The 27756-nt window shown below is 48.9% G+C and overlaps 1 protein-coding gene across 1 annotated transcript; it reads left to right on the forward strand.

The window, feature by feature from the left end:
• On the forward strand, positions 1-27756 carry LOC144496877 (nurim-like). The gene is made up of 4 exons (XM_078217462.1): positions 1-166; positions 16881-17083; positions 21099-21275; positions 25789-27756. The coding sequence occupies exons 1-4, from the start codon at positions 28-30 to the stop codon at positions 26113-26115; spliced, it is 846 nt and encodes a 281-aa protein (XP_078073588.1). The 5' UTR covers positions 1-27; the 3' UTR covers positions 26116-27756.

Raw genomic sequence — 27756 nt, forward strand, 5'->3', positions numbered from 1 at the left:
ACCCGGTAGTGCTGCTGGGCCGTTGCCATGGCGGTTGTCCGTTCCGCCGCGCTGGTGGCGGTGTCGTTGGCCAACTTCGTCTTCGTCTCGTGGAGCGCGGCCGAGTTCGTGGCGTTTGTTTCCCTTCGGCAGATTTACCGGGAGAGCCGCAGGCCGGAGCCAGCAGGTAAGACTGGGCTAGGAAGGGGGACTGGGGCCTGGAGACGCGAGCACGGCCCGGCGGAACTGCACACTGCGGCGGGTGGGAGACACAGATACTGACCCTCCAGCACTGCAGGGGGAGACACTGAGTGGATACCGGATACTGACCCTCCAGCACTGCAGGGGGAGACACTGAGTTGAATCCAGATACTGAACCTCCGGTACTGCAGGGGGAGACACTGAGTTGAATCCAGATACTGAACCTCCAATACTGCAAGGGGAGACATAGAAACTAGAAGTAGGAGTATGCCATGTGGCCCTTTGAGCCTGCTCAGCTATTCATTTTGATCATGGCTAATCATTGAATTCAATATCCTGATTTCCCCCTTCCTCCCATGTCCCCTGATTCCTTTAGCCCTAAGAGCTATATCTAATTTCTTCTTGAAATCAGACAATGTTTTGGCCTCAACTACATTCGGTAGTAGTGAATTCCACACATTCACCACCCTCTGGGTGAAGAAATTTCTCTTCACCTCAGTTCCAGAAGGTTTACCCCTTATCCTCAAACTATGACCCCTAATTCTGGATGCCCCCACCATTGGGAACATTCTTTCCAAATCTACCCTGTCTAACCCTGTTCAAATTTTCTGAGATCCCTTCTCACTCTTCTTAACTCTAGTGAATATAATCCTAATCGACTTATTCTCTCCTCACATGACAGACCTGCCATCCCAGGAATCAGACTGGTAAACCTTCACTGTACTCCTTCTGTAGTGAGGACATCCTCCGATACGGACACCAAAACTGCACACAATATTCCAGGTGTGGCCTCACCAATGCCCTATACAGTTGCAGCAAAACATCCTTATCCTTACACTCAAATCCTCTCGCTATGAAGACCAACATACCATTCGCCTTCTTTACTGCCTGCTGTACCTGCACGCTTACTTTCAGCGACTGATGCATGACATCAAGGTCTCGTTGAGTATTCACCTCTCAATTTACGCCCATTCAAGTAATAATCTGTCTTCTATTATTGCTACCAAAGTGGATAACCTCATATTTATCCACATTATACTGCATCTGCCATGCAGGTGCCCACACACTCAGCCTTTCCAAATCGCGCTGAAGCATCTCTGCATCCTTCTCACCCTCCCACCCAACTTTGTATCATCTGCAAATTTGGAGATAATACATTCAGTTCCCTCTTCCAAATCATTAATATATAATGTGAACAGTTGGGGTCCTGGCGCAGATCCCTGCGGAACCCCACTCGTCACTGACTGCCAATCAGAAAAGGACCCATTTATGCCAACTCTTTGCTTCCTATCTGCTAACCAACTTTCTATCCATCTCAAGACATTACCTGCAATCCCATGTGCTTTCACTGTACGTAGTAGTCTGTTACGTGAGACACTGAGTAGATACCTGACACTGAGCCTCCAGCACTGCAGGGGGAAACACTGAGTAGATACCAGACACTGACCTTCCAGCACTGCAGGGGGCATCACTGAGCAGGTTCCAGACACTGACCCTCCAGTACTGCAGGAGGAGACACTGAGCAGCTCCCAGACACCAAATCTCCAGTACAGCAAGGGGAGACACTGAGCTGACCCTCAGCACTGCAGGGGGCAACACTGAGCAGATACCAGACACTGACCCTCCAGCACTGCGGAGGGAGACACTGAGCACAAACCGGTAACTGACTTCCAGTACTGCAAGGGGAGTCACTGAGCAGACACCAGACACCGACCCTACAGTACTGCATGGGGAGACACTGAGCAGATACCAGACACCGACCCACCAGTACTGCAGGGAGAGACACTGAACAGATATCAGACAGTCATCCTCCAGCGCTGCAGGGGGAGACACTGAGCAGATACAAGAAACTGACCCTTCAGCACTGTAGAGGGAGACACTGAGCAGTTTCCAAACAGTTACATTCCAGCACTACAGGGGGCAACACTGAGCAGGTGCCAGACTCAGTCTCTCGAGTATCATGGGAGACAATGAGCTGGAAATACTACAAGGGGCAGCATTAGTCTGATATTGAGCCAACGCTGCTGTTGCAAAGGGAACACTGGACACATTCTGAACTGTTGTTTCCAACAACAATTACGGGTGTTTATATTACATCTTTAACAGAGAAGAACGACACAATCAACCTCACTGTAACCCAAAACAAAAAGACACCAGGCCAAGAAATGGGTTTCAGAGGCACTCGAGAAGCTCATTATTCTGGACAAAGCAACTGGCTTGATTGCCACTCCATACACCTTAAACATTCACTCCCTCCACCACCAACGCGCAGTGACAGCTGTGTGTACTATTTAGATACACTGCAGCAACTCACACAGGCTCCTTTGACAGCACCTTCCAAGCCCGTGACCTATCCCATCTAGAAAGGAAAGGACAGTAGGCGTATGAGAGCACCACCACCTGGAGGTTCCCCTCCTGGTCGCACACAATCTTAACTGCAAAATATATCAGCGTACCTTTACTGTCGCTGGGTTAAAGTCCGGGTACTCCCTTCCAAATGGTGTTGTACCGACACGACCTGGATTGCAGTGGTTTAAGGAGGCAGCCCAGCACCACGTTCTGAAGGGACAATTGGGGAGTGGGAAGAGGGGGAAGGGGGGGGACAACAGTTGCTGGTGTTGACTATGACACTCACGTCACACGAAATAAACAAGAGGTGGGGGTGCAGTGGGAGGGGGTAGCTGGATCAAAACGTTGGGGCAAAGAGATGAATTTTAAGAAGAGGGTATCAAAGGCCTTTAGGGAGGGGCAGCACCACAGAGCTGAGATGTGAGACTACAAATGGATTTAAAATCTTGCCCCTCTGGGTGTGGGAGGGGCAGGCAGCACAGTGTATTTACAAATCCAGCACGGCGCTGCCTGCCAGCATTCATAGAATCCCTACACTACAGAAGGAGGCCATTCGGCCCATCGAGTCTGCACTGTTCTCAATCCCACCCAGGCCTTATTCCCGTAACCCCACATATTTACCCTGCTAATCCCCTTGACACAAGGGGGCAATTTAGCATGGCCAATCAGCCTAACCCGCACATCTTTGGACTGTGGGAGGAAACCCACGCAGACACGGGGAGAATGTGCAAACTCCACACAGACAGTGATCCCCACACCAGAATTGAACCTGGGTCCCTGGCACTGTGAGGCAACAGTGCTAACCACTGTGCCACGTGCTGCCCCCTCCCCCAGTCCACACGGCAGCGCCAAGCAGATGCATACAAAAGCACTGACCATAGGACCCGACACTGGCCACAGGCAGGGGAAGGGGGGGTAAATGGTGGCAGCAATCAACAGCTCCAGTTATTATCAAAGGTCAACTGCAGCACAGTCAATCCGCATTCATTTCAATAAATCTAAAACATATAAATGAGGAATGCATACAGAAAGTCACAAAGTAAACTGCAAGGGGTCACAGCAGAACTGTGGTCTTGTCACCATTTGAAAAGACAGAACAGTCTGGACCTCATTTCTCTGAGAAAGTGAAGCTGGAAGTTTTTGAACGTGTAAAACCACAGAAAAGCCAGAGCACAGAATGAGGCAATTCGGCCCACCTTGTCCATGCCAGCCCAAGGACACCCAGATGTCCTTTAAATCCCACCGTCCGACACCCACCCCACACCCCTATAGCTTACAGCATTTAAGGTGCAGTTCCAGGTACTTTTTACAAGAGTTTAGCGTCTCTGCCTCCACCACCAAGTTGGACAGCGAATTCCAGACACTGAGCTCCTCTGCATAGAAAAAAGTTCTTCCTCATGTTCTCCACCACCCCCCCCACCCCTCACACCTGCCACTTATCTTGAATCTATGTTCCCTGGTTCTAGAATTCTCCACCGAGAGTAACAATTTTATCCTGTCCAATCTATCTCTTTCCCTCATCATTTTGTACACCTCTGACAAGTCACCCCTCAGCCTTCTTTGTTCCAAGGAAAATAACCCCAACCTATCCAATCTCTCCTCGTAGCTACACTTTTCTTGGTAACATTCTTGTAACCCTCCTTTTAAATCTGAAAGGGTTTGGCTAGAGCAGGAGGAGGGGAGATGTTTCTACCTGTGGAGGAGGGGGGGGGCGGGGAGGGATGGGTCAAAAACTGAAGGCCAGAAATACCCAGGAGTCAGTAATAAATCAGCAGAAACTTCTTCAGCCAGAGAGTGGGGAACTTGCTGCTGCACAGAGGAATGGCACAGAGGCCAGTCGGGTCTATGCCGGCTCTCTGTTGTCCAGCCAGTCACATTTACCCACTCTCTCCCTGTAGCCCTGCAAGTGTATTTCCCTGAAGTGCCCATCCAATTTCCTTTCGAGGTCCTTGATTCCGCTTCCACCAGCCTTGTAGGCAGCAAATTCCATGACATGACCATTTGCTGTGTTAAAAAAATCTGCCTCACATCCCCTCCAGCCCCAATGCCCCCTCTTCCCTCCCCATGTCCCTTCTTCCCCCCTCGCCACCACCTCCCTCCCCAACCACCACCATCCCCCTCGCCATTCTGTCCAAAACCTTTAAATCTATGTCCCAATAATAAAGCTCATACTGTTGGCCTAATGAGACAAGAAATATTCATGTATTTGAGGATGGAAGCTGGGGAAGTGCAAGGGAGGAAGGATTGGAAGGACATTTCTGATATGTGGGCTTCCTCCCCAACCTAATCCATCAGCATGAGGTCATTTGGGACAAATGGCCTCTCTCTCAGCTGTAATTTTCTACCTAATGCCATTTGAACACAAGGAACTGGGCGAGGAACCCAGACCCTCCAAAAGACCGACAGGCCTGGGGTCTGACACTGGATTTGTGGGGATTCTGTACGATTTTCAGAAGGCACTGAAAATAAAAGAGTGCAGAGATGTGGGAGAAGGGTGGGGGTAGTGAGACCAACCAATAGGTCTTTGAAACACAAGCACGGTGGGCCGAATGATCTCCTTCTGCACTGTAGGATTTTAGGAATTTCACCCCGGTTAGTACGTGGAATGCTTTGTTTCCTTCAGTGTCGAAGGTACTTTCCCAACCACGCATTACTGGCAGCAAGCAATTAAACTGAAACCCAGTTCCTCTTGCTAACCATAGCTTGGAGGAAAGCAGCAGGCTCGAAGCACATTCCTGAACTGAGCTTGCAACTTATTCCCAGGACCGCCCAGATCGAATTTTGCACTCAGTGCCTCTCCCCTCGGAACTGAATTGACACCTTGCCCACCAACACTCACCAAATCCCCCCCAGCGCATTCACCAAATCCCCCCTCCCCAACACACCCACCAAATCCCGCCAGCACACTTGAGTTTAAAACTCACATTCAAATCTCTCCAGAACCTAGCCCATCCCTTACTTATTTTGACTTCCTGCTCACAGAAGCTTGGTTTGGGTTCTACCAGGGCTAATACGCTCCTGACCTCGTTACAGTCTTGATTCAAACATGAACAGAAGAGCTGAACTCCAGAGGGGTGAGGTGAGAGGGACTGCCCTCGACATCAACGCATCGTTTGACCACATCAAAGAGCCTGAGCTAAACTGGAGTCAGTGGGAATCGGGAAAATTGCCTGCCAGTTGGATTCAGACTTGGCATAAAGGAAAATGGTTGTCAATCACTTCAGGCCAATCATCTCAGCCCCAGGACATCCCTGCAGCAATTCCTCAGGGATTCTAAACAGATCAAGGGATATGGGTGGGGAAGGCAAGATCAGGATATTGAATTTGATGATCAACCATGATCAACATGAATGGCGGAGCAGGCTTGAAGGGCCAAATGGCCTACTCCAGCTTCTAGTTTCTATGTGTCCTAGGCCCAACCAACGTCAGCTGCTTCATCACTGACCTTCCTTCCATCATAAGGTCAGAAAGTGGGGATGTTTGCTGATGATTGAACCATGTTCAGTACCATTCACGACTCCTCAGAAACTGAAGCAGTCTATGTCCAAATGCAACATGACCTGGACAATGTCCAGGCTTGGTCTGACAAGTGGCAAGTAACATTCATTCCACATGACCATCTCCAACAAGAGAGGATCTAACCACTGTCCCATGACATTCAGTGGCATTACCATTGCTGAATATCCACTATTGACATCCTGGGGGTTACCATTGACCAGAAACTGAACTGGACTAGCCATATAAATACTGTGGCTATAGTAGGTCAGAGGCTAGGAATCCTGCTGCGAGAAACTCACCTCCTGACTGCCCAAAGCTTGTTCACAGTCCACAAGTTAGGAGTGTGACTGAATACTCTCCACTTGCCTGGATGGGTGCAGCTCCAACAACGCTCAAGAAGCTCGACCCCATCCAGAAGAAAGCAGCCTACTTGATTACCGTCTCACCAACGAACATTCACTCCCTCCACCATTGACACACAGTGTGTACCATCTACAAGATGCACTGCAGGAACTCACCAAGGCTCCTTAGGTAGTCCCTTCGAAACCCACAAACACTACCATGTAGAAAGACAAGGGCAGCAGACACATGGGAACATCATACCTGGAAGTTTACCTCCAAGTCACTCACCATCCTGACTTGGAAATATATCGGCCGTTCCTTCACTGTCGTTGGATCAAAATCTGGGACTCTGTCCCTAATGGCACTAGCACTACACCACGTGATCCGTAGCAGTTCAAGAAGAAAGCTCACCATCACCTTCTGAAGGGGCAACCAGGAATGGGCAATAAATACCTGCCTGGCCAGCAAAGCTCACATCCCTCGAATGAATAAAAAAAATAATTCCTCATGCTCCTCCTGAGCAATATCTGACTCCAGTCTTCTGTATATCACACACACTGCTTCATCCCACCGTTGGTGACAGCACCTTGGCCCACTCTCTTGGCCTCCCCCACTGCCCCCCAAAAAAACAATCTCCACTTATCTGTCCACCTTTCAAAATCCTTCTACGTTTCCAAAGGGACTTTAACTGATGCTCCGAGAATCAGAGACTAGAACTGCACAGAAGGAGACCATTCAGCCCAACTTCGAAGAGTAATCCAATTCTTTCCCCATATCTCGGTCATTTGTTTTCTTATACTTCAGTTGCTTATCCAGTTCCCTTTTGAAGATGACTATTGAACCTGTATCCACCGCCCGATCAGGCAGTGCATTCACATGAAATAATTTTTTAACCTCACGTCATCTCAGGTTCACTTCAAACCTTTGGTTTTGAATCCTTCAGCCATTTTATTCTTCTTCATTTACTCTGTCTAAACCCTGTTGAAAACCTCAATCAGATCCCCACTTCACCCTCTCTGATCAAAAAAGAACAACCTCAGCTTCTCCCTCCTAACTGTAATCCCTCATCCCTGCAACTGTTTCACCAAATCTCCTCCGTACCCTCTCCAATGCCTTTATGTGCTTAGAGTGCGGTGCCCAGAATTAGACACAATTCCCCAGCTGGGACCTAACTGCTATTTTATAAAGGTTTAGCATAACTTGCTGGCTTTGTTTCGAAACTCTCTTCCTCCATTTATAAAACCAAAAACCCTACCTCTTCATTTTCCTACATTTTAAGGCTCTGTTTGCGCAATTTGATGAGACAAAGATGGACGCGGAATTGGAAAGATTGCAGGCAATTGGATCCCTCTTCTCCCTGTTTCTTCCTCTCGCTCCCCCCTCTCTGCTGTTCGACACTCCGTTGTCCTTGCATATTCTGCTCTTAACTATGTAAGGGCCCACACTCACAGGCTTACCCTTCATTTCTATCCAGGCGCCTGGTGGAATCGAAGCAATTTGTGTGATGCCATGGCGAAATCTAACAAACCTCATCTCATCTCACAAACGTACATGATTTCGAAAGGCTTCATTTGTAATTCATTCCTGGGCTGTCTGCAACACTGCGGCAAGGCAATATTTATTGCTTGTCAGGTTGACCTCAGGCTTTAAGCGTCAGTCCATATTAGTGTGGCAATGGAGTCCTGTGCAATTCGAGCCAAAGTGCGGGCAGCATCCTTTCCCTCAAGGCATTAGTGAGCCAGCTGGAATTTTGTGACAATCTAGTCAACTCCCAAATCCATGTTTAAACCTATCCAATCAGGTTTCCCGTCACTGCCAAGACATCCAAACAGCCCCAGTCGAAGGCACAAATGACACCCTACTTGGCCGTGACCTTGATGCCCTGTCCTTCCTCAGTCTATCTCTGCAGTTCACCACACCATCCTTCTCCAACCCCCTCTCGTTTGTTGTCCAGCCAAGTGCTACCCCCTCACCGACATCTTAACCATTCAGTTGTAACCCAAAGAGCACCTACAAAGGCCCCTCTTCCTCCCGCAACGTTACCACTGGAGTACCTCAATGATCTGTTTTTGGTTACCGCTCCCCCCCACCCCTCTTTCTCAGCCACATCCTGACCCTCAGGAAATTGCGCAAAAACATGTCAACCTCCAGATGTCGACATTCCAATTCCAATTCTCTTCCTGCACCTGTGGTACACTAAGGCAGACTTTTGTCCATTTCCATAGCTAGTCATTTCTAGGATATGTCGCGAGTCTGTCACTAGCTTGAGGGGCGCCACTCCACATCAAGCATGGCTGACCAAGAGGCTCTCCCACTCTTGCCACCAGCCATTGATGTATTTGGGATGATTTGGAGGTTGACATTCAACCTATTTGATCGCATTGTGAATGCACCTTCCTTGGCCATCAGGGGTGGCACAGTGGTTAGCACTGCTGCCTCTCAGTGCCAGGGGCCTGGGTTCAGTTCTGGCCTTGGGTCACTGTCTGTGTGGAGTCTGCACATTTTCCCCGTATCTGCGTGGGTTTCCTCCGGGGTGCTCTGGTTTCCTCCCACACTCCAAATATGTGCGGATTAGGTTGATTGGTTGTGATAACTCATCCCTTAATGTCAGGGGGATTAGGAGGGTAAATATATGGGGTTGCAAGGACATCTATGTGCGGGTCCACAACAGATGGGTGAGATCCTAAATGAATATTTCTCATCAGTATTTACTGTTGAGAAAAGCATGGATGTTAGGGAACTTGGGGAAATAAATAGTGATGTCTTGAAGAGTGTACATATTACAGAGAAGGAGGTGCTGGAAGTCTTAAAGCGCATCAAAGTAGATAAATCGCCGGGACCTGATGAGGTATATCCCAGGACGTTGTGGGAGGCTGGGGAGGAAATTGCGGGTCCCCTAGCCGAGATATTTGAATCATCGATAGTCACGGGTGAGGTGCCTGAAGATTGGAGAGTGGCAAATGTTGTGCCTTTGTTTAAAAAGGGCTGCAGGGAAAAGCCTGGGAACCACAGGCCAGTTAGCCAGGTTCACATCGGTGGGTAAATTGTTGGAAGGTATTTTGAGAGACAGGATCTACAGGCATTTAGAGATGTAAGGATTGATTAGGGACAATCAGCATGGCTTTGTGAGTGGAAGATCATGTCTCACAAATTTAATTGAGTTTTTTGAAGGGGTAACCAAGAAGGTAAGTGAGGGCAGTGCAGTTGATGTTGCCTACATGGACTTTAGCAAGGCCTTTGGTGGTTGCATAAAGTTAAATCTCATGGGATCCAGGGTGAGGTATCTAAATGAATACAAAATTGGCTTCTTGACAGAAGCCAGAGGGCGGTTGTAGAGAGTTGTTTTTCAAACTGGGGGCCTGTGACCAGCGGTGTGCCTCAGGGATCCGTGCTGGGTCCACTGTTATTTGTCATTTATATTAATGATTTGATGAGAATATAGGAGGCATGGTTAGTAAGTTTGCAGATGACACCAAGATTGGTGGCATGGTGGACAGTGAAGAAAGTTATCTCCAATTGCAATGTGATCTTGATCAATTGGGCCAGTGGGTTGACGAATGGCAGATGGAGTTTAATTTAGACAAATGCGAGGTGATGCATTTTGGTAGATTGAACCAGGGCAGGATTTACTCAGTTAATGGTAGGGCATTGGGGAGAGTTACAGAACAAAGAGATCTAGGGGTACATGTTCATAGCTCTTTGAAAGTGGAGTCACAGGTGGACAGAGTGGTGAAGAAGGCATTCGGCATGCTTGGTTTCATCGGTCAGAACATTGAATACAGGAGTTGGGACATCTTGTTGAAGTTGTACAAGACATTGGTAAGGCCACACTTGGAATACTGTGTGCAATTCTGGTCACCCTATTATAGAAAGGATATTATTAAACTAGAAAGAGTGCATAAAAGATTTACTAGGATGCTACCGGGATTTGATGGATTGAGTTATAAGAAGAGGCTGAATAGACTGGGACTTTTTTCTCTGGAGCGTAGGAGGCTGAGGGGTGATCTTATAGAGGTCTATAAAATAATGAGGGGCATAGATAAGGTAGATAGTCAATATCTTTTCCCAAAGGTAGGGGAGTCTAAAACTAGAGGGCATGGGTTTAGGGTGAGAGGGGAGAGATACAAAAGTGTCCAGAGGGGCAATTCTTTCACACACAGGGTGGTGAGTGTCTGGAACAAGCTGCCAGAGGTAGTAGTAGAGGCGGGTACAATTTTATCTTTTAAAAAGCATTTAGATAGTTACATGGGTACGATGGATATAGAGGGATATGGGCCAAATGTGGGCAATTGGTATTAGCTTAGGGGTTTTAAAAAAAAGAAGGGCGCGTGGACAAGTTGGGCCGAAGGGCCTGTTTCCATGCTGTAAACCTCTTTGACTCTTCAGGGCTAGGACAGGACCTGGGTGGGATTGTTGTCAGAGCCAAATGACCTCCTTCTGTACTGTAGATTCTAGGAAATGTCATGGGATGGGACCCAAACTCAGAGCATTTGGCTCAGAGGCTGGGACACTACCCACTTTGCCACAAGACCTCTAGATCGAAATTACCACTCTCTGACTTAACCCGTCTATTACCCCTGTGTTGTCAAGCTGCCTGTCCAACACAAAAAGAGGCCATTCAGCCCATCAAGTTCATGCCAGCCCTCCTCCACGCCCACCCACCCCCCCAACAACCCAGTTCGCCCCATCGCCCCACTCTATTCCCTGAGCACTGAACTTTATTTCCTTCAAGAAAATATTCTCCTTTTGAAATCATTGATCATCTCTGTTTCCACCACTCTGATGGGCCGCGAGTTCCATGTCTCATGGGCAACGAGTTCCAAGCCATTACCAGTCACTGTGTAAAAACGTTCTTCCTCACACCCACCCGTATCTCTTAACCAGAACATTCAATCTGTATCCACTAGTCCTTGTACAATGCCTCATGGAAACAGCTTTTCTTTGTCTACCTACAGGGAAGATGATGACCTCGTGGTATTGTCACTGGACTAGTAATCCAGAGGGCCCATGGCTAATGGTCTGGGGACCCGGGCTCAAATCCCACCAAAGCAGTGGTGGGATTTGAATTCAATTAATAAAACCAGCTTTAGTAATGGTGACCATGAAACCATTGTCGTAAAATCCAATCTAGTTCACTAATGTCCTTTAGGGAAGGAAATCTGCCATCCTTACCCGGTCTGGTCTACATGTGACACCTCATTCACTATATCAGCAGCACAGTGGCACAGTGGTTAGCACTGCTGCTTCACAGCTCCAGGGTCCTGGGTTCGATTCCCGGCTTGGGTCACTGTCTGTGTGGAGTTTGCACATTCTCCTCGTGTCTGCGTGGGTTTCCTCCGGGTGCTCCAGTTTCCTCCCACAGTCCAAAGATGTGCGGGTTAGATTGATTGGCCATGCTAAAAATTGCCCCTTAGAGTCCTGAGATGCATAGGTTAGAGGGGTTAGCAGGTAAATATGTGGGGATATGGGGATAGGGCCTGGGTGGGATTGTTGTCGGTGCAGACTCGATGGGCCAAATGGCCTCTTTCAGCACTGTAGGGTTTCTATGATTCTATGATATCGAATCTCCCCACGACTTCCTTTGCTCCAAGGAGAACATTCCCCCCCACCCCCACCTCCCTCCCTCCCACAGTTTCTCCAGCCAAAGCTCATAGCTAACATCCCTCATCCCTGGAACCACTCTGGTGAATCTCCTCTGCACCCTCTCAAAGATCCAGAAGGTTCGGCATTACTTCCCTGCTTTTCTATTCAATCGCCGGGATATCTGGCACTCCCCACAGAGTGCAAAATGTAGTGTTACAGTCATAGCTAGGACGTAGAGAAAGATCAACTTAATGCAGGGTAAGTCCATTCAAAAGTCTGATGGCAGCAGGGAAGAAGCTGTTGTTGAGTCGGTTGGTATGTGACCTCAGACTTTTGTGTCTTTTTCCCGAAGGAAGAAGGTGGAAGAGAAATGTCCGGGATGCATGGGGTCTTTAATTATGCTGGCTGCTTTGCCGAGACAGCGGTAAGTGTAGACAGAGTTAATGGATGGGAGGCTGGTTTCCGTGATGGATTGGGCTACATTCACGGCCTTTTGTAGTTCCTTGCGGTCTTGGGAGAGCAGGAGCCAGACCAAGCTGTGATACAACCAGAAAGAATGCTTTCTTTGGTGCATCTGTAAAAGTTGGTGAGAGTCGCAGCTGACATGCCAAAATTCCTTAGTCTTGTGAGAAAGTAGAGGCGTTGGTGGGCTTTCTTAACTATAGTGTCGGCATGGGGGACCAGGACAGGTTGTTGGTGATTTGGACACCTAAAAATCTGAAGCTCTCGACCCTTTTTACTTTGTCCCCGTTGATGTAGACAGGGACGTGTTCTCCTTTACGCTTCCTGAAGTCGATGACAATCTCCTTCGTTTTGTTGACATTGAGGGAGAGATTATTTTTGCCGCACCAGTTCACCAGATTCTCTATCTCATTCCTGTACTCTGTCTCGTCATTGTTTGAGATCCAACCCACTACGATGGTGTCGTCAGCAAACTTGAAAATCGAATTGGAGGGGAATTTGGCCACACAGTCATAGGTGTATAAGGAGTATAGTAGGGTGCTGAGAACACAGCCTTGTGGGGCACCAGTGTTGAGGATGATCATGGAGGAGGTGTTGTTGCCTATCCTTACTGATGGTGGTCTGTGTGTTAGAAAGTTCAGGATCCAGTCGCAGAGGGAGGTGCCGAGGACCAGGTCACGGAGTTTGGAGATGAGTTTCGAGGGAATAATAATATTGAAGGCTGAGCTGTAGTCAATAAATAGGAGTCTGACATAGGTGTCAGACTCCTATTGATCAGACTTCTCTGTCTGAAATTCCATCTGCCACTTGTTTGCCCATTCTGCCGGCCTGTCTGAATCTTGCTGCAGTCAGTTAGTACTGTTCTCATTGTTTACTCCAAGCTTGGTATCAAAAGTTTACAGTTTTACTCTATTCCCACGTCCAAGTCATTTATCTATAGCAGATTTCAATAATGCCTTGAATTTAAAATTCTGAGCCTGGTGTCCAAACCAGTGGTGGGCAACCTGCAGCCCGGGGGCCAATGCTGGGTTCTGAGTGCAGCCCACAAGACATTTTGTGCCATTGCCCACACGCAGGGCTGCCACCTTCCACTGGGTTCCGTCCGCATAGTGTTTTTCTGACTGTGAGGACTGAAGTGGAACACATGTAAAACAAGGGCAAGCGGTGAGGTGCGTGCTGATTGCTCACAACATTGACTGTGTGAGCCGTGCACTCCCTCTGTGTCCAAAATAAATATTTATTTTGTTTTTACCATTTACAGTTCATAGTTCTATTAATATATAAATGCTTAAGCATTTTCTATAGCTTGTTACGAAATATTTGGCATGTGTTAAACATATTTAATCTTATTCATCGGGTAGATGGTTAGTGAACAAGCCCGATTTCAGTCTGGCCCACTGAGATGAAGGAGGCCCACTCATGTGGCCCACCTCTGGTCCAAGACTTCCCTGTGGTTTTGCGGAACCTTATCTTGGTAATCTCCCCAACCCACCAAGGTCTCTCCATTCCTTAGTGGGTGGCTGTACCTTCACCTGCCAAGGCTCTAAGCTTCCCTCCTTAACCTTTTCTGTCCCTCTCCTTCTCCCTCCTCCTTTATGACGCTCCTTCAAACCTGCCTTTTGACTGAGCTTTTAGGGCACCTGACCTACTGTATCCATATGGCCCTCGCGTCCCTCTGTCAAAGGCACAACAAAACTTGCTGTTCATGGTCATTCTATCTGGGGCCAGCTCATAAAGTGAATGATTTATTCACTTTGGTTTCTCTTTATCCCAAAATGGAACTGTAGCTCACAACCTCCAGGTGGCCAACGCAGGGACATATCTAGGCTGCCAAATCGTCTTTTATTAATGACATTTAACCCCCCCGGAATTCTAATACTTGGCATTGATGTTTCAGTGAGAAAGTGGGAAAGGACGAGTGTAGCCATGGAGATGTCTGGCTAATGATGCTGAATGTACACTGTTACAATTCAGATATACTCCAGGGAATGAGACATTCAGGAGTCACATTGCACGAGGACCATTACTGTCTTGCGGTAGAGAGCATAGACTGTTACTGTCGGATATTACAAGGTGTTAATTATTACACTGAGGTGGTACAGAGTGTAGATTATTACACCCGGGGAGTACAGAGTGTAGATTATTACACCCGGGGAGTACAGAGTGTAGATTATTACACCCGGGGAGTACAGAGTGTAGATTATTACACCCGGGGAGTACAGAGTGTAGATTATTACACCCGGGGAGTACAGAGTGTAGATTATTACACCCGGGGAGTACAGAGTGTAGATTATTACTCCCAGATTGTACAGAGTGCAGACTGTTACTACCAGTTTGTGCACATTGTAGGTTATTATTGTTGGGTGGTACAGAGTGTGAACTAATACGTTTTTTAAATTAATTTATGGGATGTGGGTGTCACTGGCTAGGCCAGCATTTATTGCACATGCCTCATTGTCTTTGAGAATGTGGTGGTGAGCCGATTTCTTGAACCACTGCAGTCCATGTGTCGGTGCGCCCACAGTGCTGTTCAGGAGGCAGTTCCAGAATTTTGACCCAGTGACAGTGAAGAAACGGTTGATATATTTCCAAGTCAGGATGGTGAGTGACTTGGAGGGGAACCTCCAGTTGGTGGTGTTCCCATGTATCTGCTGCCCTTGTCCTTCCAAATGGTAGTGATCGTGGGTTTGGAAAGTGCTGTCAAAGGAGCCTTGGTGAGTTGTTGCAGTGCATCTTGTAGATGGTACACATGGCTGCCACTGTGCGTCAGTGGTAAAGGGAGTGAACGTTCAGCACTTTGGGAGTTCCACACAGCGTACTAGAGGGAGTGCTCAGTGTGAGGATGGGACTTTATCTCCACAAGGACTGTGTGGTGGTAACTCCTACCAATACTGTCATGGACAATGGATCTGCAACTTCCAGTGGTTCCCAAAGGGTGCGGCGCACCACACTGGTGTTAAGTCTTAACACAAAGAGAAATGGCATGAAATCTGGAAACTTCTACGTGTTTCTATACATGAATGTTTAAATGTTTCTTTGATTGCCCTTGAACCTTCCCGCCATCCTCTCTCGCCGCACCAGTGTGGGGTGCCGCACCTTTGGGAACCACTGACAGGGTCTAGTAGGTTTTTCAGTCTTGTTTGTTCTCTAACCAGCTGGCTCCAGCCTGGTCTGGCCAGTTCAGGTAGAAGTGGTGCTATTGAGCCACTCTTTGTGATGGAAATTGAAGTCACCATCCAAACAACATTCGGTTCCATAGCTAACCTCAGTGTTCTTCCAAGAGCTGTTCATCATGGAGTGTTATTGGTTCATTGTTTTTTTTAAATCTTTCTTTCACATGATCGTTTTATAGTTCAGCATTTGTTGCCCATCCCTAATTGCCATTCTTGGACCGCAGCTACATCCACAATACTGTCTGAACGTTCCAGGATTTTGAACCAGCAACAGTGAAGGAACGGCAATATAATTCCCAGTCATTGGAGGGGAGCCTTTTTGTTATTTCAGTTACGGGATGTGGGCATCGCCAGCTGGGACAACATTTATTGCCCATCCCTGACTGCCCTCCATTTCAGGGGACATTTCAGAGTCAACAGCATTGCTGTGGATCTGGAGTCACATGTAGGCCGGACCGTGTAAGGATGGCAGATTTCCTTCCCGAAAGGATATTCATGAACCAGATAGGTTTTTATGACAATCGACAATGGTTGCACATGTTGCTGTTCCCATGGCCCTGGTCCTTTGAGGTGAGAGCAGTCTCGAGTGTTGAAGGCATTGTCGAAGGAGCCTTGGCGGCTTGCTGCAGTGCAACCTGTATATGGCACACCCTGCTTCCACTGTACTTCGGTGGTGGAAGGAGTGAATGTTTGTGGATGGAGAGCAATCAAGCTTGGACACCACTTGTCCCATATGGTGTCGAAATTCTTGAGTGTTGTTGAAGGTGCAGTGACCCAAGCAAGTGAAGAGTATTCCATCACACTCCTGACTTATGCCTTGTAGATGGTGGACAGGCTTTGGGGAGAGCTGAAACAGGGTGGTAGGCGATAATCAGCAGGAGGTTTCCTTGCTCATTTTTGACCCGTTGCCATGAGACTTAAGGGAATTTGCCATCAATGATGAGGACACTCAGGGCAATTCCCAACAGACTGGGTCAATACCGGGAGGGCCATCCAATTTTATTCTTCCAATTTTTAATAATTATTTGATACAACAAGGTGGCTTTCTAAGCAACTTGGAATGACACTTGGGAATCAACCACATTTCTGTGGATCTGGAGTCACACACAGACCAGACTGGGGGAGGACAGCAGATTCCTTCCCCTGCAGGGCATTATTAAACCAGGTGCCATGGGTTTGCTTCTGCCAGTTGTTAGCCATACTATTGGTGTAATCTTGCATCCCTTTTCTAAATTGTCTCCTGCTGAGAAGAGTGTCATGTTGCTTGCCTGACTGAGCTCGCTATTTTAATAGATGTTCACGTGCACATGGAATGGCAGTCAGCCTTCAGAGACACGAAGATACAGCAGGCTCTCCTCTGCAACCTGGCACTACTCGCATTCTTCATTCTGCAACACAGCCTCATGGCAACGGAGACAGTGAGGGGATGGACCCAAGCCTGCTTCGGGGTCCTCCAGCGATCTGTCTACGTGTTCTGCACATCCGCCTTTCTCCAGGTAAGGAAAGAAACGCAAAAATCAATCCTTGTGATAACTGGAATCAAAACTTCTAACGCAGATTACATTCTGCTCGAAAGAGTCTGGATATCAGTGTCAGACACTGGAATATCACACTGTCCCATATCAGATTGTTACACACTGGAATATCGCACTGTCCCATATCAGATTGTTACACACAGGAATATCACACTGTCCCATATCAGAGTGTTACACACTGGAATATCCCACTGTCCCATATCAGAGTGTTACACACTGGAATATCACACTGTCCCATATCAGATTGTTACACACAGGAATATCACACTGTCCCATATCAGAGTGTTACACACAGGAATATCACACTGTCCCATATCAGAGTGTTACACACTGGAATATCCCACTGTCCCATATCAGAGTGTTACACACTGGAATATCACACTGTCCCGTATCAGATTGTTACACACTGGAATATCACACTGTCCCATATCAGAGTGCTACACACTGGAATATCACACTGTCCCATATCAGATTGTTACACACTGGAATATCACACTGTCCCACATCAGATTGTTAGACACTGGAGTATCACACTGTCCCATATCAGATTGTTACACACTGGAATATGACATTGTTCCATATCAGAGTGTGAGACACTGGAATATTACACTGTCACATATCAGTGTGTTAGACAGCTGGAACATTACACAGTCTCAGTTCAAACTGTTACGTAGACATGAAAAATTGATCTCTCCAATATTACAGGTTGTTAAATAAGGAATGATATATTATTATGTCTGCCTATTGCTTTCTCTCATCTCGTTGTATATGCCTCCCCTGTCCCTATATATAAATATCTCTCTCCCTGTGCCTCTCCCTTCTCCATGTACCTCTCCCCACTCTCCCTGTATCTGTCCACTCTCTCTGTATCTGTCCTCCTTTCCCTGTATCTCTCCCCATTCTCCCTGAATCTCCTGATACCTGTGTTTTGTTCCACTCTCACTGTATCTCTACCCCTCTCCCTGTACCTCTCTCCCTGTATCTCTCCCCTCTCACTGTATGTTAACCCTCTGCCTGTATCTCAATCCCTGGACCTCTCCCCCCCTCTCCCTGGACCTCTCCCCCCTCTCCCTGGACCTCTCCCCCCCCTCTCCCTGGACCTCTCCCCCCTCTCCCTGGACCTCTCCCCCCTCTCCCTGGACCTCTCCCCCCTCTCCCCGGACCTCTCCCCCCTCTCCCCGGACCTCTCCCCCCTCTCCCCGGACCTCTCCCCCCTCTCCCCGGACCTCTCCCCCCTCTCCCCGGACCTCTCCCCCCTCTCCCCGGACCTCTCCCCCCTCTCCCCGGACCTCTCCCCCCTCTCCCCGGACCTCTCCCCCCTCTCCCCGGACCTCTCCCCCCTCTCCCCGGACCTCTCCCCCCTCTCCCCGGACCTCTCCCCCCTCTCCCCGGACCTCTCCCCCCTCTCCCCGGACCTCTCCCCCCTCTCCCCGGACCTCTCCCCCCTCTCCCCGGACCTCTCCCCCCTCTCCCTGGACCTCTCCCCCCCTCTCCCTGGACCTCTCCCCCCTCTCCCTGGACCTCTCCCCCCTCTCCCTGGACCTCTCCCCCCTCTCCCTGGACCTCTCCCCCCTCTCCCTGGACCTCTCCCCCCTCTCCCTGGACCTCTCCCCCCTCTCCCTGGACCTCTCCCCCCTCTCCCTGGACCTCTCCCCCCTCTCCCTGGACCTCTCCCCCCTCTCCCTGGACCTCTCCCCCCTCTCCCTGGACCTCTCCCCCCTCTCCCTGGACCTCTCCCCCCTCTCCCTGGACCTCTCCCCCCTCTCCCTGGACCTCTCCCCCCTCTCCCTGGACCTCTCCCCCCTCTCCCTGGACCTCTCCCCCCTCTCCCTGGACCTCTCCCCCCTCTCCCTGGACCTCTCCCCCCTCTCCCTGGACCTCTCCCCCCTCTCCCTGGACCTCTCCCCCCTCTCCCTGGACCTCTCCCCCCTCTCCCTGGACCTCTCCCCCCTCTCCCTGGACCTCTCCCCCCTCTCCCTGGACCTCTCCCCCCTCTCCCTGGACCTCTCCCCCCTCTCCCTGGACCTCTCCCCCCTCTCCCTGGACCTCTCCCCCCTCTCCCTGGACCTCTCCCCCCTCTCCCTGGACCTCTCCCCCCTCTCCCTGGACCTCTCCCCCCTCTCCCTGGACCTCTCCCCCCTCTCCCTGGACCTCTCCCCCCTCTCCCTGGACCTCTCCCCCCTCTCCCTGGACCTCTCCCCCCTCTCCCTGGACCTCTCCCCCCTCTCCCTGGACCTCTCCCCCCTCTCCCTGGACCTCTCCCCCCTCTCCCTGGACCTCTCCCCCCTCTCCCTGGACCTCTCCCCCCTCTCCCTGGACCTCTCCCGCCTCTCCCTGGACCTCTCCCGCCTCTCCCTGGACCTCTCCCGCCTCTCCCTGGACCTCTCCCGCCTCTCCCTGGACCTCTCCCTGGACCTCTCCCGCCTCTCCCTGGACCTCTCCCGCCTCTCCCTGGACCTCTCCCGCCTCTCCCTGGACCTCTCCCTGGACCTCTCCCCCCTCTCCCTGGACCTCTCCCTGGACCTCTCGCCCCTCTCCCTGGACCTCACTCTCCCCCCTCTCCCTGGACCTCACTCTCCCCCCTCTCCCTGGACCTCACTCTCCCCCCTCTCCCTGGACCTCACTCTCCCCCCTCTCCCTGGACCTCACTCTCCCCCCTCTCCCTGGACCTCACTCTCCCCCCTCTCCCTGGACCTCACTCTCCCCCCTCTCCCTGGACCTCACTCTCCCCCCTCTCCCTGGACCTCACTCTCCCCCCTCTCCCTGGACCTCACTCTCCCCCCTCTCCCTGGACCTCACTCTCCCCCCTCTCCCTGGACCTCACTCTCCCCCCTCTCCCTGGACCTCACTCTCCCCCCTCTCCCTGGACCTCACTCTCCCCCCTCTCCCTGGACCTCACTCTCCCCCCTCTCCCTGGACCTCACTGTCCCCCCTCTCCCTGGACCTCACTCTCCCCCCTCTCCCTGGACCTCACTCTCCCCCCTCTCCCTGGACCTCACTCTCCCCCCTCTCCCTGGACCTCACTCTCCCCCCTCTCCCTGGACCTCACTCTCCCCCCTCTCCCTGGACCTCACTCTCCCCCCTCTCCCTGGACCTCACTCTCCCCCCTCTCCCTGGACCTCACTCTCCCCCCTCTCCCTGGACCTCACTCTCCCCCCTCTCCCTGGACCTCACTCTCCCCCCTCTCCCTGGACCTCACTCTCCCCCCTCTCCCTGGACCTCACTCTCCCCCCTCTCCCTGGACCTCTCCCTGGACCTCACTCTCCCCCCTCTCCCTGGACCTCACTCTCCCCCCTCTCCCTGGACCTCACTCTCCCCTCTCCCTGGACCTTGATTCTCTTCAATGTCTCTTTCTCATCTCCCTCTACCTGCTGGATATGGTTTATTTATACTTTCTGAAGGTTTTCACAAGGTCTCTCAAAGCAGATTAATATGTAAAGTTAAAGGGCATGGGATTGCTGGTAGTATCTTGACTTGGATCAGGGTATTGAAACTGTTGATCAGCCATGATTGAAATGAATGGCAGAGCAGGCTCGAAAGGCCGGATGGTCAACTCCTGCTTCTATTTTCTATGTATGTTTCTCTGTACCTCGCTCTCTATTCTGCTTCTACCTCTCTGTCTCCTCTCCCTCTACCTGTCTCTGACTTGTTCCTCTCTCTTCCCTTTCTGCTGTATTTCCACAGTCTGAGTGATTATCATCTTGCTCTGGTTACTGATTCTGTTCATTCTCCTCACTTGTCATTTTGTCTCTCTGCATAAATGATTCACTCCTCCCACAGTTGGGATGCTGTTTCTCGTTGTCTCTGTCTGTCTCTCTCTCTTCTCTTTCTCCCCCGTCTTTTATCCCTTGTACCCTCTCCAGACTGAATGGTTCTCTTCTTTTTGTTGAAGAGACTGTTCCCTCTATTTCTCCATCAATCTCTTGTCTTCCCACTTGGCACCTCCCTGGTCTAAATGGTTCTCCTCTTTCCTCAGCTGTTGATGCGCTACTGGCAACCTATCCATGCTGCTCCCTTCCTGTGGAGCGTGTCCAGGGAGCCCTGGATTTCCTGCTTCCCATTGGTCTGTTTCATCATTCACGTCATCGCCTGGCTCATCATCTTCAGTATTATCCTCATCTTCGACTATGCTGAGCTCATGGGTCTCAAGCAGGTGAGTCTCGGCCTCCTTGCCGAGTGGGAGGTGGTCAACTTTGTCCAGTTGTCGGACTTCAATTCAGCAGAACCATTCATTCTGGAGAAGGTGCAGGGGAGAGAGGGAGCCAGACAGGCAGCGAGGAACAGGAGCGCAGTCAGACTGAGCAGAGAGACACAAAAGAGGGAAACAGAACTGGAAATGGGAGACAAAAAAGTATAAAGCAAAAGTGGAAGCGAGAGGAGATGAGGGCTAGCAGCAAATAGGGCCATGGTCCAAAACACCATGTGTAAAAATGTAAAAAAGGCAAGTCTAAAGGCACTGTATCTGAATGCATGGAGCATCCGCAATAAAGTACACAGCACAAATTGATATAAATCGGTATGATACGATTGCCATTATGGAGACATGGCTTCAGGGTGACCAAAGCTGGGAACTGAATATCCAAGAGTATTCGATATTTCGGGAGGACAGGCAAAAAGAGAAATGAGGTATGGTGGCATTGTTAACCATGAAATCAGTGCAAAAGTGAGAGAGGATATTGGCTCAAAAAATCCAGGTGTAGAATCAATCTTGATGGAACTAACAAGCAACAAGAGGTGGAAAACATTAGTGGGAGTTGTCTTCTTCCAACAGTCGTGTAAGGTAGGAGATGGCATTAGGCCGGAATTAGAGAAGCATGTGAGAAGTGTGCTATCATAGTTAATGGAGATTCTAACTTGCACGCAGATTGGGCAAACCAAATTAGCAACAATACTGTGGCGGATGAATTCCTGACGTGTGAACGAGATGGTTTTTGTAGCCAGTAGATCAAGCAGCCAAAAAGGGAACACGCTAACTTAGATTTGGTATTATGCAATGAGAATGGGTTAATAAATAATCTTAGTATGCGGGGTCCTTTAGGGAACAGTGATCATAACATGGTAGAATTCTTCATCAGGATGTAAAGTGAAGAAGTCCAATCTAAAACTTAGGCCCTAAATCGAAACCCTTACCCCGAACAGGCGCCGGAGTGTGGAGACTAGGGGATTTTCATAGTAACTTCATTGCAATGTTAATGTAAGACTACTTGTGACTGATAAATAAAATAAATAAACTTAAAATAAACAAAGGGAACAATGAAGGTATGAGGCATGACTTTACTCAAAGTGACAGGCAGTGATTAGTGGGGGTCCCACAGGGATCAGTGCTTGACACCCAGCTATTCGCGATATGCATCAAAAATTTGGATGAAAGAAGCAAATTTAATATTTCCAGGTTTGTTGACAACACGAAACTTGGTGGTGAGGATGATATTAAGAGGCTTCAAGGTGATTTGGACAAGTTGAGTGAGTGGGCAAACACATGGCAGATGCAATATAACATGGATAAGTGTGAAGTTATCCACTTCGGGCTGAGAATACTGATTGATTGGATAATGTCAGCATACAAAGAGACTTGGGTTGTCCTTGTACACCAGTCACTGAAAGCTAGCGTGCCAGGTACAGCAAGCACTTAGGAAGGCAAATGGTATGTTGACCTCACTGTTAAGAGGACTTCCGTATAGGCGCAATGATGTCTTGCTCCAGCTGTACAAGGCCTTGTTGAGACCACACCTGGGGTATTGTGTGCAGTTTTGGTCTCCTTATTTAAGAAAAGATATACTTGCCATAGAGGGAGTGCAGCGAAGGTTCACCAGACTAATTCCTGGGATGGCAGGATTGTCGTGTGAGGAGAGATTGGGCCTGAATTCACTGGAATTTAGAAGAATGAGTGGGCATCTCACTGAAACATAAAATTTGATTTATTATTGTCATATGTATTAGTATACAGTGAAAAGTATTGTTTCTTGCGCACTACAGATAAAGCATACCATTCATAGAGAAGGCAACGAGAGAGTGCAGAATATAGTGTTACAGTCATAGCTAGGGTGTAGAGAAAGGTCAACTTAATGCAAGATAAGTCCATCAAAAGTCTGACAGCAGCAGGGAAGAAGCTGTTCTTGAGTCGGTTGGTACATAACCTCAGACTTTTGTATCTTTTTCCCGACAGAAGAAGGTGGAAGAGAGAATGTCCAGGGTGCGTGGGGTCCTTAATTATGCTGGCTACTTTGCCGAGGCAACGGGATGTTTAGACCGAGTCAGTGGATGGGAGACTGGTTTGCATGATGGTTTGGGCTACATTCATGACGTTTTGTAGTTCCTTGCGGTCTTGGGCAGAGCAGGAGCCATACCAAGCTGCGATACAACCAGAAAGAATACTTTCTTTGGAGCATCTGAAAAGTTGGTGAGAGTCGTAGCTGACGTGCCAAATTTCCTTAGTCTTCTGAGAAAGTTGATGGGCTTTCTTAACTATAGTGTCGGCATGGGGAGACCAGGACAGGTTGTTGGTGATCTGGACACCTAAAAACCTGAAGCCCACAACCCTTTCTACTTCATCCTCATTGATGTAGACAGGGGCATGTTCTCCTTTACGCTTCCTGAAGTCGATGACAATCTCCCTCGTTTTGTTGACATTGAGGGAGAGATTATTGTTGCTGCATCTGATTCTCTATCTCATTCCTGTATTCTGTCTCGTCATTGTTTGAGATCCGACCCACTATGGTGTTTCTGACAGGGCTGGACAGACTGAATGCAGGGATGTTGTTTCCTCTGGCTGGTGGGCCTGGAACAAGGGGTTACAGTCTCAGGATATAGGGGAGGCCATTTAGTTTTAAAGTTTATTTATTAGTGTCACAAGTAGGCTTACATTAATACAGCAATGAAGTTACTGTGAAAATCCCCTAGTCGCCAGACTCCTGTTCGGGTAGACTGAGGGAGAATTTAGCATGGCCAATGCACCTAACCAGCACGTCTTAGGACTGAGATGTGGAGAAACATCTTCACTCACAGGGCAGTGAACCTGTGGAATTCCCTACTGCATGCACGTCATGACATTCAGGGCTATGGGCCAAGTGCTGGTAGATGGGATTAGGTGGGAGTTCAGGTGTTTCTAATGTGTCGGTGCAGACTCGATGGGCCAAAGGGCCTCTTCTGCATTGTATGATTCGAAGACTGTGGAGGTCAAGTCACTGAATATATTTAAGAAGGGGATAGATAGATTTCCAGACTCTTAACGGTATCAAGGGGAGTATGACGTTGCGATAGAGAGAATCAGCTATGATCATATTAAATGACAGAGCAAGCTCAAAGGATTGAATGGCCTACTCCTGCTCCTCTTGTCTATGTTTTCTATTTCCGTTAAGGCTCCCGTGCGACTGCGGTGACATTCAGAAATGTGGTAAACAATTCCATTCCTACATTATTGTTCAATCTTCTCAGGGCTTTATTCTAAGTAGTAACAAGAAACCAGCAGATTGAGAGGCCAGATTGTGGTCCCAAACAGCAAACAGCAGAGCAACTGTGCAGATGCTGAGGCTGTTTAACAACTTTCCCTTTCATAAGGCCAGTTAGTGCCCGAAACAAACACATCGATGTGGGCACTGCCAATTTTTAAAACATTTTGTTTACTGGGACTTGGGTGTCGCCCATAAAATCCAGACTTTATCGGCCATCTCTTATTACCCTTGACCATGGGGAAGTCAGCCACTAAAACACCAGCCTCTGAGACGCGGTCAGGGTGGATTCCGTGTCTGAGACTCTGTCAGAGTGGATTCAGTGTTTTGGGGGACAGCAGGAAAGTGGAGTTAAGGATGCAATCAGCTCAGCCATGGTCTTCTAACAGAGCAGGCTCAATGGGCAGGGTGGCTTTCTAATCTCATTTATGATTCTAATGAAAATGGAATCTTAGACTTTTACAATACAGAGGGAGGCGACTTGGCTCCTCTCTAAGAATAAGCTATTCATTAGTCTCATTCCCCTCCCCTTTCATCAATAAATTTTACTTTGTCAATCATTTATCCGTTTTCTTATAAACAGCTACATGGCATTTTGTTTCCGACTCTGTTTCTGGAAACGTTGAGCATCCGAACAACCCTGTACAGAATAAAATAAATAATCATTTCAAACTTTGTTCATTTGCTGCTGGTCAGAATTTCACCTCAAGTCATTCCAAGTCACCGCCCAGTGGAATTTTCCTGGCCCAGTACATCAAGGCCACTCACGAGGTTTGAGGTCTTCTGTCACATAGAGTCATAGAGGTTTACAGCATGGAAACAGGCCCTTCGACCCAACTTGTCCATACCACTCTTTTTTTTAAACCCCAAAGCTAGTCCCAATTGCCTGCGTTTGGCCCATATCCCTCTATATCCCATATAATCTCGTCCTCTTGCTTAGTTCTAATGAAAAGAATCTTGGTTGCACAAATTTCTCCTGAATAATTTCTTGACTAGTAAGAGCGTTGTCGTTAATTGAAAGTTGAGACAAGATGGGTCGCAGAAGATCCAAAAACACTGTGGGGGTGGTGCGCTGACATTAATTAAACCCGAAAACCAATGAAGATTATTTGTACACTGGCTTTGCACCCTGTTATACATTATTCTGCATCGACTTCAAAATGTTAGGTTATTATGCCACTGCCTGACTTTGTTGATCCCCTCCCTTCTGTCCCGCAGGTGTATTACTGCTGTCTCGCTCTTGGGGACCCCATGGTACTGAAATCACAGAAAGCCCAGCGCTTGTACTGTCACCTGCGCCACCCGGTCTTCCTGGAGTTCCTGGTCATCCTGTGGGTGCTGCCCAGCCTGTCCCTCGACCGCCTGCTGCTGTCCACCACCCTCACCCTCTACATGATCTGTGGCCACAGCCTGGACCAGCAGGACTATCGCTACCTGCGCTCGCAGCTCAACAAGAAGTTTGAGATCTTCTCCCGGGAGGAGAGTGCCTACACCCACCTCACAGCTCGCAACGGCGTCCGAGAACCCACCGAGCACCGGGAGTAGCTACCCAGGCTGGTGCCCAGCCGAGAACCTGCCGGATCGATCGTCGCTTCACTAACTGCACTGTAGCTCGTAATCGCATGGGTGCTGTGGTGAACTTTAACCCTGCCACAGATCAGTTTGGGTTGTTTTGAAAGAACTTGAAATATATTTCACGTTTGCTAAAATGGTTAGCATGGGAAACGTGCCACCTTCCTTCTCTGCTGCAACTCAGATCACGTCACTTGGGCATCACGAAGGTCAGATATGGGGCGAGGCGACATTTATTCTGCCCCAACAAAGTGCCTTTGCCCCAACTTCAGAAGACCCCCCTCACTCACCCCTCCACCCCTCCCCCACTCGAACAACCTTCCAAACTGCCCACCTACACCATGTCACAGTGGCACAGTGGTTAGCACTGCTGCCTCACAGCATCAGGGACCCAGGTTCAATTCTGGCCTCGGGTGAATGGGGAGTTTGCACATTCTTCCCATGTCTGCATGGATTTCCTTCAGGTACTCTGGTTTCCTCTGACAGTCCAAACATGTGCGGGTTAGGTGGATTGGCCCTGCTAAATTGCCCCTTAGTGTCAGGGGGATTAGCAGGTGTTGAGTTACGGGTATAGGGCCTGGGTGGGATTGTTGTCGATGTGGGCTCAATGGGCTGAAAGGCCTCCTTCTGCACTATAGGTATTCTATGATTCTATGACCACCACCACTGTATCACTTTGCTATGCCACACTATGGACTGCCTTGAGTGAAATTACCAAATCTATTCCAACCAACGTTTTATGGGCAGCTTCCTACTACACCAATGCCTTGACTTTCCATTCTCAATATATTGTGTTCCATTTCAAAATGTTCCATCGCGTTCGGTATCCAAAATGTCACGCTCCATTGCCAGCTATCCCGTGGCGTTTCACAAACATTAAAGTGCCAGATTTGGGGCAATTTCAGTTGTAAAGTCCCATGCCAGCTAGGAACCACATTTAAATGTCCTGAACAAGTTACATGCAAGAGTCCGAGAGAAAAAGATTTCAGCCTTTCCAAATGAGGCGATCTCGAATCAGAAAGTTTTCACAGAATAAACGTCTGTGGTGTCTGAGTGAAGTGTGACTCAGTCAGAGATTCCAGTGAGTTAGGACAAATGCAACAAGGGAGGGGTATCTGTTCCCCAATTTTGCCCGGATAGGGGTGCCTGTCTTTGACCTGAGGTGTCAGTGAAGATCGTCCAAGTGACAACTGTGATGACCACACATCAAATTGAGTTTGATAAATCCTTCCCTGGGAAGGGAACAGTATACGGACAATTCAGTTCCACTCAGTGTTATAAAATGGCATGTTTGAAATTGTGACATAATTTCTTTTTAATTCTTTTATAAGAAAAATGCTTATGTTTTGGAAAATAAATGATCGCCTTGAGATAGTGCCTGATGTCACATTGCCTGAAATTGCTTCAGTTAGTGAATTAACTACTGGAGTGCCAAGGTGCTGTTGATAAATGTATGAAGGGGTGTTCTTCTTTGTTTGCTGACGATGTTGCTTCAATAGCGTACTGTGTAATTTCACAGAGAATTCTTTAAAACAGGGGTTTCAGAAAACCTTTACCAAGAACTTCATTTGAGGACAAAGAAATAAAATGGAGAAGACTTTGTTACGTTGCAGG

The sequence above is a fragment of the Mustelus asterias genome, chromosome 8 (assembly GCF_964213995.1).
Source record: "Mustelus asterias chromosome 8, sMusAst1.hap1.1, whole genome shotgun sequence".
In the NCBI taxonomy this organism is placed as follows: domain Eukaryota; kingdom Metazoa; phylum Chordata; class Chondrichthyes; order Carcharhiniformes; family Triakidae; genus Mustelus; species Mustelus asterias.